Below are 13493 nucleotides of genomic sequence, written 5' to 3'. Positions count from 1 at the left end.
AGTTCATTCTCTTAATTTATATTGCTAGTAGTAAATTTAAGACTGAGAAAAAGGGAGACTACAGTGTAATAACAGCTTGCTGCTAAAATAATAAAGTATTTGAATTTATGAAACATTAAGATTTTCTAGCCCATTTTCTTTTTTTGGAAAGAGAGAGTGGGTTTTCCCCTTTTAAGATTAAAAAAAATACTAACTTCTTTTAAATATCTACATGGAATACATATTCTAATGATATTATTGGATGTTGGAATATTTATTCAAACCTTATTAAAAATAGGAAAAAATATTGATCTTTGTAATAAGTTGGAGTGACATTGCTTATAAAGCAATCATTAGATTGCTCTGGCTTTAAATCATGATTTTTACCATTAAATGAAAGTATTATTTAAGTTTTTCCTGACCAAAATCAAGAAATTGTATCTTCTATTAGAGGTTTTGTTCTCAGACTTTATATGTGGCATGGGATTCCCACTGGTATTATTCCATTTCATGTTTCCCTTGCAGTGCATTGACTTCTGCACTCAGCTCTGACAATTAACTCTATCATTAACTTTCCTCCACTAGTGATAGGCTTTGCCAAATCTGGTATTGCATATGCACAGCCCCCATTGCTTTATCCAAAGCCATCAAGTTTATCTCTGATCACTAATCTTTTATGTTTTAAAAAAAATCCAATGGATTTTGACTTCTGCAGGTCAGACTCCCATAAACTATTTTGAGAGGTGGTAAGGAATGCCAGAGGTTAGTGATTGTCCTCCTGGAAGCCGTGTTTAAAATCTGGTAGTGGCTTACCAGCATCCAAATGAACATAAGAGTGTAAGAAAATGAAGTGTAAGGAAGAAATATAACCATTACTGGGACCAACTCATCACTTTTCAGTCTAAATGGATTGGGTCTTTTTTTAACATTAACATTTCATGATATATAGCATTAAGCAATAGCAGTTCAGATTAATGGTATCAAGGATCTTAGTCATAGAAAAGTAAATGGAGTCATTGTGTTGTGGTTTATAGCTCCATCACAAGATGAGAAGTGACCATTTAGATATGTTCCTAGCTGAAAATACAACCAGTGACTTCAATTTAATATATTTACTCTCACAGTAAAATATAATGCTGCAAAATGTTTTGATAGAAAGGAGACAGTATTTATAATACTTTAAGACTGAAACCTTTAATTTGCAGTTACACATAAGAAAAATAAGCCTTCATGCTCTTGTGTATAAAACACCTATATAGTGTGTAATTTATGATTTAATATCTTTCCTCCTATTCCTATTTCCTGCATTCCTATTTGTACAACTTTTTAAAGTTTAATTCTACAATATATTAAGGCTTCTGTAGTTAGGCAAGAGAAAAAAATAGGGTGTCAATACTTTCAATTGTTAGCTTCATTCTTCCAGTCATGTTTTGATAGAACTGTATAGGTAAATGAAGATTTGAGTTTTTTTGGTCTTTATGGAGAGCAAAAATATAAAAGCAATAAAATAAAACAATATGCCACATCATACCTTTTTGGCAAGGTACTTGGAGAGAGAAATAATGTCAAGCAGTTTGTAACCCTACATGTCACTGAGTCAGGTCCATTTTTAAGCAGGTAAGAAGGTAAATATCAGAGATAGCTCTGTGCTGTTTTGTGTTCCTACAGGCGAGGTATTGTAACGTTTAATAAAAAAACTTGTTTTTCTCAAAAGCAATGACTTAATGAGGGAAGATGTATTAAACTGCATATTAGATTACCTACAGTTATATCAAAAAGAAGGGGAAAAAAGGCATTAAGGAAAAAAGGGTTCACAGCCCTTGAGAAACACAAATTTAGTCACAGCTTTCTTGCAAAAACCTTGCCTTCCCTGGAGATTATCATTCTTACTGTGCTTTGGCATCTACCTGTAAAACTGCAGCCGTCATACTAATTCTTCAGTTCTTCTGTATTTCTCTGCTGTGTCTTGGAAGAAGAGTTACAATCAGCCATAGGTTCAGTACACCTACACGTCTGGGAAATACTGTTCAGTTTGCTGATACCTGAGGAGGCAGATCCCTGACACGTTTGTTTGTCTAGTCACTGCCAGCCATGGGCTTCCAGTTTGCAGGGCAATGGCAGCTGCCAGCTTTGCAGCACTGCCACCACAAGCTCTGCTTTCCACTTTTTTGCTTTCAGCCCTGAGTAAGTGGAACTGTCACAAAAGTACCTTAAAAAAATAATTTGAAAAGTGTTTGCATTTTTAAATTTTCAGAAGACCATTACTGAAAGCTATTAATTAAAAGGAGTGTGTCCTTTCAGGTGATGATGTTGCATGTACCCAAACACAACTTGTATCCACCTTTTGGGTAAAGGCATACAAGATTGCAGATGTTATGTTCCTGATGCTGATAAATTAGTCTATTTTAGTTCCACATTGAAGGAAAGCTGGATCTACTTTTCTTACAGCCATTGATAAGATGGCTTAGAGGGAAAAGACATTTAGCCTTGTTTAGAACAAAGATTGAATGAGAGGGGGAAAAAAAAAGAACATAAGGAGAAAGTTTGCAGCAAATAAAAGCAAAGATTCCCAAGGAAAAGCTGCCTGCAGAACTGAAATGAATTCAATATTTAGGATGGAGTGTTGAAACATAGATTTTCTGACAGAAAAAGTTTAAGCAGCTTCAGGGAGCCCAATCCTGAGTAAAAATCATAGAATAGCGACATGTGAACATTATGCTGTAAGGCTTTATCTATCCACTGTACAAAAAAAGGTACCTATAGTCTATCTGTTAGTGCTACTACTCTCAGTCCATTCCAATGTTTTCAGTAATGACAACACCCATTACAATGCAAGTATACCTGGGGGACTTAGAAGGCAATGCCAGTTCTCACATAACACAATGAAATTTTTTTTAATCTTATCTAAGGAAAGAAAGAAAACCGAGCCTTTGGCAGTAATTGATTTCAACCATGAGGGGGACAGTGCTCTACCAGACAGGATTAAATTTGTTGCAATTGTTCCCTTGCTCATTTTTTGCTGCGACAGAGGTGCTGTTTTTCTATTGTAAATTTCTTCTTAGATGCTAAATTTTTAAGGGATTTAAAGAATAAATCCTTAACCATGAATACACTGCATGTGACAATGTCAGTACTGCAGACTGTTGCAAATAGGCCAGTGGCTGTTAGTGGCATAACATAGCAATTCAGTCCTGCGGAAAGTATTCCTGTATTTCACTGTTAATGATTTCCATGGAAAGGACGTTGTTTAGAAAATATTACTGAAGTCAGAAACAATTTTTAAAAATAGTTTGCTTCTCCTTTGTCTTGCCCTGTCCCTGGAAGTGTTCATAGGCAGGTTGGATGGGGCTTTGAACAATTTGGTCTGGTGGTAGGTGCTCCCTTGCCTGTGGTGAGGGGACTGGAAGTAAGTTATCTTTAAGGTCCCTTCCAAAGCAAACCAAAGCAAACCAAATTAAACCAAATCATGGTTCAGACTATGATTCTTTATCTGTCTTTCCAATTTTTGTTTTCCAAATTAGCCCACAGAACAATCCTTAAAGAATCTGAGACAGCTTTTTTTTTCTCTTAAAACTGCAACTCCCCCAACAAACTACAAAAAAAAAAAAAAAAAAAAAAAAAAAAGAGAAAGTATTCCTAGCTTGCTGTTACATCTACAATGTTGTGTATTACTTGCCACACGCAACAGGTGGAATGTCACTGTACTGAGGCAGGTGTTTTAACCGGAGGAACTAACGGAGAACTTGGCAAGTGCCCCACCGACACATGCTCCGGCTGAGCCAGCCACAGCCGGGTGCGGTGAGGGGACCCGTGCCCCAGCTGCCGGTCCCGGTGAAGGGACCCGTGCCCCGGCTGCCGGTCCCTGTGAAGGGACCCGTGCCCCGGCTGCCGGTCCCGGTATAAGAGGACCCGTGCCCCGGCTGCCGGTCCCTGTGAAGGGACCCGTGCCCCGGCTGCCGGTCCCCGTATAAGGGGACGCGTGCCCCGGCTGCCGGTCCCGGTGAAGGGACCCGTGCCCCGGCTGCCGGTCCCGCCCCTTCCCGGGGCCGCGGTGTCACCCCGACCCGCTCCGCGGCTGGTCCCGCTCCGGGGCTGGCCCCGCTCCCCGCGTTGCCGCGGCAACGGCTGAGCGCGCCGCTGGCCCCGCCGCCAGCCCGGGAGCGCGGCCCCCGCCGGGACGAGCCGCCGGCAGCGCTGGCCTCGCCCGGGGCCCTTTCCCGGGCCATCCCGGGGTGTGTCCCGCCCGCCGGCCCGCTGCCCGCATGGCTGTGCCCAGCCGGGCTGTGCCCAGCCGGGCAGTGCCGGCAGGCCGGAGCTGATCCGCCCGCCTCTCCTGGCCTCTGCTGGGGCAGCCGGGATGTGCTCCCGGCCGCTCCCCTCCCACTCGCCCCCTTCCCTCGCAGGAGCCTTCCGCGCCTAGTTTAATGGCTTTGCAAAGAAAGCCAGGCAGAAGAACACTTTCCTCAGTGGCGGTGGTCAGACCATGACCTAACTCACCATGAACTTGGAAGGGCTTGAAATGATAGCGGTGTTGATCGTGATTGTGCTTTTTGTAAAAGTGTTGGAACAGTTTGGGCTGATTGAAGCAGGTTTAGAAGGTAAGGGAGAGCTTTTCAGTGGCTCGTCATTTTTCTGTTCTGGTTATTCTCTTGCAGCGAGGCAGGAGCACCTGTAAACTGGATGTAAGGCACTACCCGAATCACCTCGAGAGCGACGTGCACATCACTGCCTGTCTGTTGTGGGTGTTGGTTGTGGTGCTTTAATTTTGCAGGAAAAATAAACTGGTCTCCAGAAAACTGCCAGTATAAACTTAGGTGTTAAAGTCTGAATCTCTTATTCCTGTTTTAAATCTGCGCATTTAAAGTAGTGGAGGGTAAAAGCAAATTTTAAGATGATTACAGGCAATCATACTGCCTTCAAATTGTCTTGTAATCAAAATTGTTTTGTAATGTATTCATGTTAACATCATCTCTGCTAGAATTGTTATAAGATCCAAGATATATCTTTTATAGTATTTAAAAACCTGTTGAATGTTTAATTTACTGTTGACATTTTAAGCTGTGCTTGAGGAAGAAGTACAATACTCAGATTTAAACTAAGCAGCTTGAACATTCACTAAGGGCAATCAAGTGCAAATTTTATTGCTTGATGCTTTGTTTCTCTTAGACAGATCCCCTCCTCTATTAGTAATATTGTTTCTTTATAAAGCAGTAAAAATTAAAAATAAGACAAATATTTTATTTTAAATGCGCTTTTTAGATGTGGAATAGTAGAATATTGATTATTTTTACCTTGTTTCTAAGAAAGCTGTTATTCTTACCATATGAAGAGTTAGACTGAAAAAAAACCACTGCTTGCAGCATGGCCGATAATGTAATGAGAGTTTTATTAGATTACAGTCTGAAGTGGTCTGTTTCTCAAATATTGAAGGAAGGAATATTGTATTTTCAAATCTTCCTGTAAGCTGGCATTTGAATACAGTGTTCATACTTACACCTGTGAAAAGGAGAACTTTGTTGACTAATTATGGTGTAATGTGTTAACCATAACAAAAATTATGGTTAACCAAAATATTCTCCTGTGAAAACGTCTAAAGTATTCCTGTTTATGTAACCCCTTCAAGAACCACAGTCTTCCCTTCAAGCGATTTTAAATAAGGAAGTTACTCAGCTGGTACTCTGTCTGTGTTGCTGTCTTGTGTGGACTTGCTAGAATCTTGCTACAGGGTCTTAAAGCCCTGCAGAGATCAAGTGCATTTTTATAAAGATTTTATGTTTGTGTTAGAGTACATTATATCAAGTTTAAATGACAACAGAGAGATTCCCTTAAATGTTTATTTTATTTTTATGCTGTGTTTAGTTTTAAATAGAAATATCAACCTGATAAATGTTTTAAAAAAAAAAAGTTATTTCCAGCATTAGAGGCTGCAAAGATTGCGGGGAAAAAAAAAATCTATATTTACATTTTAGGTTTGGCATGTTTGGGTGTGCTCTGTCAAGTCTGATTGCCACATCTGTTTGGATTCCCTGGTAAAATACATAATTTGATTGTTGTCTGTACTTGTTGCTATGGTTGGAGAAGCTGATAATGGCAAGACAATTCAAAATATAGTGAAGATGTCTGTGAGTGGTTGTATTATTTCTGTAAGAAATAAGTGTCTTGTGCAGCTGCCTGTTTCGCCTGCCTCACTGGCCAAAAGTCTGACAGTCTGTGTGTGCACAGAGTCTTAAAGTTTCTTCTTAATAGTGCAGGACCGGTTTCCAGCATGCTAGCTGGAGGTAACCACAGGAAGACATATATGCCCCATTCCTCTGTGATGTTCTACTTCTATGAATGACATTAAAGGCATGTTACATGAGAATCAAGTACCAGTATAAATAATGGTATGTGTTAATGAGCCTTAGCTAAATTTCACAGACTGAAGAATTTTTTTTCTTTTGTGCAGATTTCTTCACTATTTTTTTCCTAAAACTTGTGATTTAAAGATTGGAACTGATTACAAAAAAAAATATTTTTACACTTTTACTAGAGAACTGAAAAAATTACCAATATGTTGCTAAGTATCAAGGCTATTCATTTCCACTCTTGAATGAAAAGTACATGCATTGTAAAATTGTGCAAATGTTAAAGAAGTTTGTAAGTAGAAAGTAAAAAAAAAGGAAATTTTACAAACATAGTCAGACTATTCATGTGCTTTTCTGGAAATCAGTGAGGAAGTTGGTCTCAGCTTTCTGAAAATGTTGGGTTTTATAAGGAAATTTGTAGCTTTTTGAGTCTGGGTAGGTTATATCCCTTCTTTCTTTTTCACAGAGGTTAATATGTCCCAACAAAACCTTTCTATTTCTTTCCCACAATTAAATAGTTTACAGACTATAAGACACATCCTATATCTACCTGGAGATCAGAGTCAGTAATAATCTCTAACACAGTGCACGCAATGCACGACGCTAAAACTCATTGTGAAGCTCTGCTGGGGACTGAGGTTTCAGAATCCTATTGTATCCCTATCATGGTAAAAAAAGCCTGAAGATAACTTTTCCTACACCGGATTGTCATGATTCTGAGCTTTGTGGAACACCACATTAATTTGGAAGAATCAGATGCAATGATGTAAAGCAAGAGCACTCTGTTCAGTGTCATAATAGCTACCATATGTGTAAGAAATATTCTCCTTCCTTCAGACTCTTCAATGTAAATTATGTGTATGATATTAATAGATAATAGATAATAATTCTTCTTGAAAATAATAAAGTATTTCAGAGCAAAAATTTAAATACTTGCTTACAGTTATTGTGCTCTCACTCACATAACAGTATGCTTTCTGTGGTTTTGTCCAATTGCCTCCAACTGCTGAGTGATTCTGTTGTTGTAAGAAAGTATTTTCAAATAGATGTTTTTAATATTGTATGCCAGCTATGAAAGTGATAAGTATCAGAATAGATTTATACACTTTAGTAGGTTGTGGGTTTCAGCAACTTTATCTCTCAGTTAAATATTATTTTGTGATGTATTGCAGTCACTTAGATTGCAGTATGCTTTCTGTGGTTTTGCCCAGTTGCCTTTAACTGCTGAGTGGTTTTACTGTTGTTATAAAAGTATTTTCAAATAGATGTTTTTAATATTGTATGACAGCTCCTAAAATGATGAGTAGCAGAATAGATTTATTTGCTCTCATGGGTTGTGGATTGCACAAGTTTTGTCCCTAGGTTAAATGTTTAACTCTTCCTGAATTAGGGTATGTCCTCCTTGCTAAACTTTACAAGTTTTTTTAAAACAGTAATTTATTACGTGTAAAAAGTAATGCATTTGATACCTAATCAGGAAAGTTTGTTCCTCGGTATCAATTTAAAATTATTTCTTCTTGTAAGGCAAGTTTTGTCTGAAGTCATTCTTAAGTAAAATGAGGTACAAGAGCTGAGTAGCGATATGTACAAGTGGTTACTGTCTTGAGATTATGCCATACTCAGGATATTGATTTATAGGATTTCAGTATATTTCTAGTACTTTTCTGTAAAGTACTTTGTGCTTTTCACATATTAGGATCATACAAACTTGAAGAAGAAATGGAGATTTTCTTAGTAAATATCTTCCTTGAATGTCAGTTTTTATGGGTGAAGTGTTGGAGACAGTGAGGTTGAAGCATTATTAAATCAGCCCATTCCTAAGTTTAAATTGCTTTGTCCTAAAGTTACTTGGGAAACCTGGATTCCTTTTCAAAAGCTAAATCACTTATTAATTAAATAAACAGAAAAATAGACCCCTCTTCATCAAGATGTGTATCGAAACCTACACCATTAGGAATAGGGTTCAAAGATAAAATCTGAATTATGTGACTGATGAAAAATATTTCAATAGGAATACCTTGATTTTTAGGAAATTCTCTTATAGCAATTAGAACATCTAATAGAAAAAATGGTATGGAAGTAGCCATATATATTGCTGTAAAATGTGGGCTCCATATCTCTGTTATTGGTATCTATCTAAAATCCTTGTTTGGGAGTCCTGAGAGTGGCAGCAGTAGAACTTCACAGCTAAAATTGTAATAATCAAGCTAAATTACTGAATCACTTGATTCTTCCAAAATGTTAAAGCAGTTTCTAATCTCATTTTAGTAATCTTGGCTATTAAATACTTCACATTCATCAGCTAGAAAAAAAGAGCAAAACCACAGACACAAAGGTAGTTACTTGTGATATTTCCAACAATTTTTGTCAAGGACTGGATATGACTGGAAATGAAGTGGGAGTTACTTGTTGCTCTGAAGCTACAGCAGCCTGTGGAGCTGTTCTGCCATCCAGGCTATGATCTGCTGCAGAGATGTCTCTCCTCAGTGTTCTTCATGGATGGACAAGGAGCAATACCTCAGAATCACAGAATGGTAGCTCTGGGGATCATCCAGTCCAACCCCCTGCTAAAGCAGGTTCACATAGAGCAAGTTGCATGGGGTCAATCCAGGCAGGCTTTGAGCACTTCCTGTGAAGGAGACTCCATGAACTCTCTGAGCAGCTTGTTGCAGTGCTCTGTCAAGCTTTTCCTCGATACTCATTTCAGAAGATTCATAATGACTACCATTTCATCCACCAAATAGCATGTAATAAACGTAGGAGCTTTGATGCCATTTTTCTTTTCTTAAATCTGTCTGGATGTCAAAGAGAGTTATGCATAGAATTCTGAAGTATGGAAGCAAACCTGGACCAATACATGCAATGATGAGGCAGAACTGACAGTGGGCAAAAGACAAAAATATGATAGAAATTTTAATACTAATAATTTCAGGTGTTCCTTAGAAGTAATTCGTTTGATTATGTCTTAATAAGTTACAAGATAAATCGAATCAAAACAGCTGTTGAAATGGCTCCTCATATGTGGATGAGTGGGTAGTAGATAGAAATCTTTAACACAGAACTCCAGTGAAGTTTTGCTTGATTAAATATGTAGCTCAAACAGCACTAGCAAGTCATTTGTAGACAGCAGTATGTACAGTACTTTACTTGGAATTATGTGCATGTGCACATCTGACCAGGCTGTGCATCCTGCATGACTGGTCAGCAAGCCACTACTGGGCAGAATGAATAAGAGAAAAGCTCTTCCCATTTTTCGTAATAGAAGCTCCAACTTATGGATACAGTCTTAGAAAAACCAGAAATAGTTAAGAAAAACAGCTTGCTCGCCATGACAATTTGTAATGGTTGCCTTTCAGCTGTTGGATGCCTGCTTTAAGCAGTCTGTCATCTCTGAGTCATCTTCTGAAGACTGGTCCATTGTTGCTAAAAGACCTGGTGTTCCCAGGTCAGTGTCTGCTGAAGTGTCTTTTCTCAACACTTACTGTCACACTCACTAATAATGTGTGTGTCTAATACTTTACATCTGCAGAGACAGAAGTAGATAAATAATGTAATTGAAAGGATGCCAAAGAAATAGATGGATAGAATCCTACACTCTGAGTTATCAATACAATGCTTTTTTGCCAACTTAGTGTATTATAATTAACATTACAAAAATAAAATTATTAGTTTCCTGTGCAAATTTTAAATGTGTCAATTCATTTGGTTATTTCCCTTTTTTTCCATATGTTCACTCTTACTCTCACATTTATAGGTAATGTATATACTATACTGCAGAAGAAAAGTGAGTTTTTAAATTCTCTCTTTATTGCAGAGTTGCAACATTTTGGCTATCTAATGCATCTTCCTACAGAATTCCTAATCTTTTATGATATGTTTCTGACTGATTTTACCTTCGTTCACCTTGAATAAAATATTCCTTGGCTTTAGAATGTCAGTCTTTTTGGCGTACAAATAATTATATATCTTCTTAAGGTTTAGAGAAGTTCTTGTGTTTTAGCCATTGTTATTTTGTTTATTATTTTTCACAGAAGAGTTCTTCCTTTAGTTATCTGACCTATTTCTCTGGTGATAAATTGTTCAGTACCTGGTAGAAAGTTCAGTTTAGCCAGACTGAATGCTGCCTAGATCTAATGAGGCAGATGATTTAATCTGACACAACAACTCTGTTTTTCCTTTCTGCAGTCATTTTTCCCAGTGGTATCTCTAGAGATATGTGGTTCTCCAGGCACATTTTCTTTATTGGATCAATAGACAAAAAAATATTTCTCTGTAAACAGACAAAATTTCAATCATCCAAAGTGGACTACAAGATCTATTTTCTATTGCTGATGATGTGAGAAAATGAAAGAAAAGGAGAGTAGGTCTGGTAAATACACGTTTATTAATCAGATATTTATTTATCTAGTTATATCAGTGAGTTATTGTAGGGAATACTATATAATTTTACACAAAAGAAATGTGATTATTAGTTTAACTCTCATTACTAAAACCAAATTCTAATACAGAAAATAAACTCAACATCTGAAATAGAAAAGGAAAAGTGTTACCAGAGAAGTGGGTTGTTGAGAACATTAAGGACAATACCTTTATTGGACATAAGCATTATGATACTATAATACATGAGTAACACTCACCAGCTGCTGTAGGTGCATCAGAACAGACTTTTGTACACCCACAATTCGATTTATTCTTTTAGTACTAGAAGCTCATACTCAGCATTTTTTTTTCTAAAAGCGTCTCTACAGAGTGATGGGGTGTCTCTAGATAACCAGAAAAGACAGTTTCTGCTGGTGGAAAAAAGTAATCTATATATACATTCACTTCTTGCCTGTGTTTGAGGAACTTTTAGTAACAACAGAACCAAGATGCTGCCTGCATAAGTGTCTCTGATGGTGACATTCCATTCTGCACCTAAAAAGTAGGCAGACATTTATCTTGTTTAGTGAACCTGATATTTCTGGAAAGCCAAAATTTCTGCAGATAATCCATAATGTTCAAGTGCAGTGAGTATTATACCCCTTGGAGGATAAGACCATATTCTTCTCTATAGGAGGATGTAGTCTGCCCTCTTGGAAAGTAATCTATCATCTCAGTGAAGTCCTTGACTATTTTTTCATTAGAAAGAACTTTTTTTTTCCACACTGCATCAAATTTTATTTAGCCTGAGGATATACGTGTTAAATTTTGAAATTATATTAATATGCCATCTGAGTTACCTCCTTTGAAGTCTGAGATTTAAATTTATGTTTTCAAGACAGTGAGAGTATCTGCACCTTCAAATATCAGGTTTGCTACTGAACACCTAGTAAGATCTCAGGGATAGGAGGTCCATCAGAGGCCTGCCTTACTTCATTTGTAACCTGCAGCTGATGATAAAAGGAATTATGCACAGTTTGAGTTTTCTTATATTTTAGTACATTCAGACAAAAATGACTATGTTCATCAGGTATATTTATTCAACCTCAATCTAAATTGCATTCGTTTCTCTCTTACTCATCACAGAGCTCAGAGTTCACATTCTGGCCAATTTTATGGCTAGATAAGTAGTCTGAGATGAATCAGGTTAGCAGACAGGAGTAATTATTCTCAGGAGTAAAGGGGTATAATGGAAGGCAGAATAGGATGCTGAAATTGTTGTTTTGCAGGTTGACAATTGAGATAAAATGTAGTTCACTCACAATCAAAATTGATTTAATAATTTAGTAATAATAAAGAAGTCATTAAAAAAGGGAAGTATTCTCAATCAACTCGATTGCTGAGCCATTCAATGAGAACATGGCTCACCTTTGAGTCATTATTGTAAAAATGGTCATAATCTGTTACTTTAAATGCTACTATTTTTTTTGTATTTGTTTCCTTACTATTGTCTTACAGGATTGTTATAAAAAGCTCACTTTCTGAATGCTAGAATTTTTGGATTGAGTCAAAAGTTGATAGACCCAAAGCATTCCAATTTAAAAGGTAAATCTCATTATAAAAACCCAAGCTAAAGATTTATCACAAAATCCTTTGTAGATTAACCTAATCTATATTTAGGAATTTCACTTTTTTTCTTTCAGAAAGAAAGTAAAACTACTTTAGCACTTGTACAATTTGACTTCTAGAGTCAAAATAAGGTTTGTGGGTCTTTTCAGAACCTTTTTCATTTTTTAATAATCCCCTTGGGAAATTGATATTGAAACTGGGCAAAAGACTCGGAATTGATCTCTGACAGATCAGAGGTAAGACAATATCCCTGCCTTGCCCATACTTGATATCATGTCATTAATAGAGCTGAACAAAAATTAGCTCATCTTATACTTTTTAGTTAGAGATATTCACATCAGTGATTCTACACAGATATAAAGATAGGGATGAAAGTATTTGCTCTTTTATTGTTTTTATTTTGGTGGGGTTTCATGGGTTTTGTTTTTGTTTTCATTTGAAATAACCATACTAACCATACTGATGATGTGGCCTTCTGTTGTGAAGTCTGATATGGATTAATACAGGTGTCTCATGTGCTTTTGTTAATCTTAAATTTGCCTACCATAAAAAAAAATAAGTTGTTGAATTAGGCTTCAGAACTGTTCCGTTTGTTTGGGGTTATCAAACTAACATTTAGGAAAAAATTGTCTGTAGTTGCTTACCTTTATGAATATAGGTGAGTATAAAGATGTACACTGTTTTTTCATCTTTGGAATACCCCACTTTCTCTCGTTTGTATATATATATTTTTTTTCCTTAAAGATACAGTAATTTGGGGATTTCTGGTTATAAACCTACAGAATCACAACTCTTAATTTGTAAAGAGAGATTTTGCAGTCAGGAAAAATAATAAAATATAACTTTTCAATTACAGATTTTTATTCGTCTAAATCTCTGTAGTGAATATTTATTGAAGTGATAAAGTACCAAATTCAGTATTGGTATATTTTCTATATTCACTAACACTTTTGGACATATCTTTGTTATGTGGATGCATAGAATAAGAAAGTTTAGGACTGGAGTTCCAAGTACCATGTTCAACACTGTCAGTGTCACTATTTGGATTAAAGCAAATTTTTTTTTCTTGTGAATGGAGGATTTTCTATTATAATTGAAGAATAATAATTAAACTCTCTAGTTTTTTTGGTAGTAAGTGTTTTCCATTGTTTAAAACGTGATGGTCTCAGTAACCAAGTACAT

The 13493-nt window shown here is 36.7% G+C and overlaps 1 protein-coding gene across 8 annotated transcripts in view; it reads left to right on the top strand.

Annotated features, from left to right (window-relative positions):
• The window catches only part of KCNIP4 (potassium voltage-gated channel interacting protein 4), a 393854-nt gene that overhangs the window by 209232 nt on the left and 171129 nt on the right, over positions 1–13493 (top strand). The window contains exon 1 of one of the 8 annotated variants that reach the window (XM_088163215.1): positions 4338–4577. The exons of 6 other annotated variants lie outside the window; for them this stretch is intronic. In XM_088163215.1, coding sequence (XP_088019341.1) covers positions 4478–4577 — 100 coding nt within the window. In that variant the 5' untranslated portion in view covers positions 4338–4477. Of the gene's footprint in view, positions 1–4337; positions 4578–13493 lie in introns of those variants that run through there. One more of the 8 variants, XM_014885158.2, reaches the window with a different exon arrangement.

The sequence above is a fragment of the Sturnus vulgaris genome, chromosome 4, assembly GCF_052056855.1.
Source record: "Sturnus vulgaris isolate bStuVul1 chromosome 4, bStuVul1.hap1, whole genome shotgun sequence".
In the NCBI taxonomy this organism is placed as follows: Eukaryota; Metazoa; Chordata; class Aves; order Passeriformes; family Sturnidae; genus Sturnus; species Sturnus vulgaris.
Note: the sequence above shows the minus strand (reverse complement) of the source record. Positions and strands in the feature narration are given on the sequence as shown.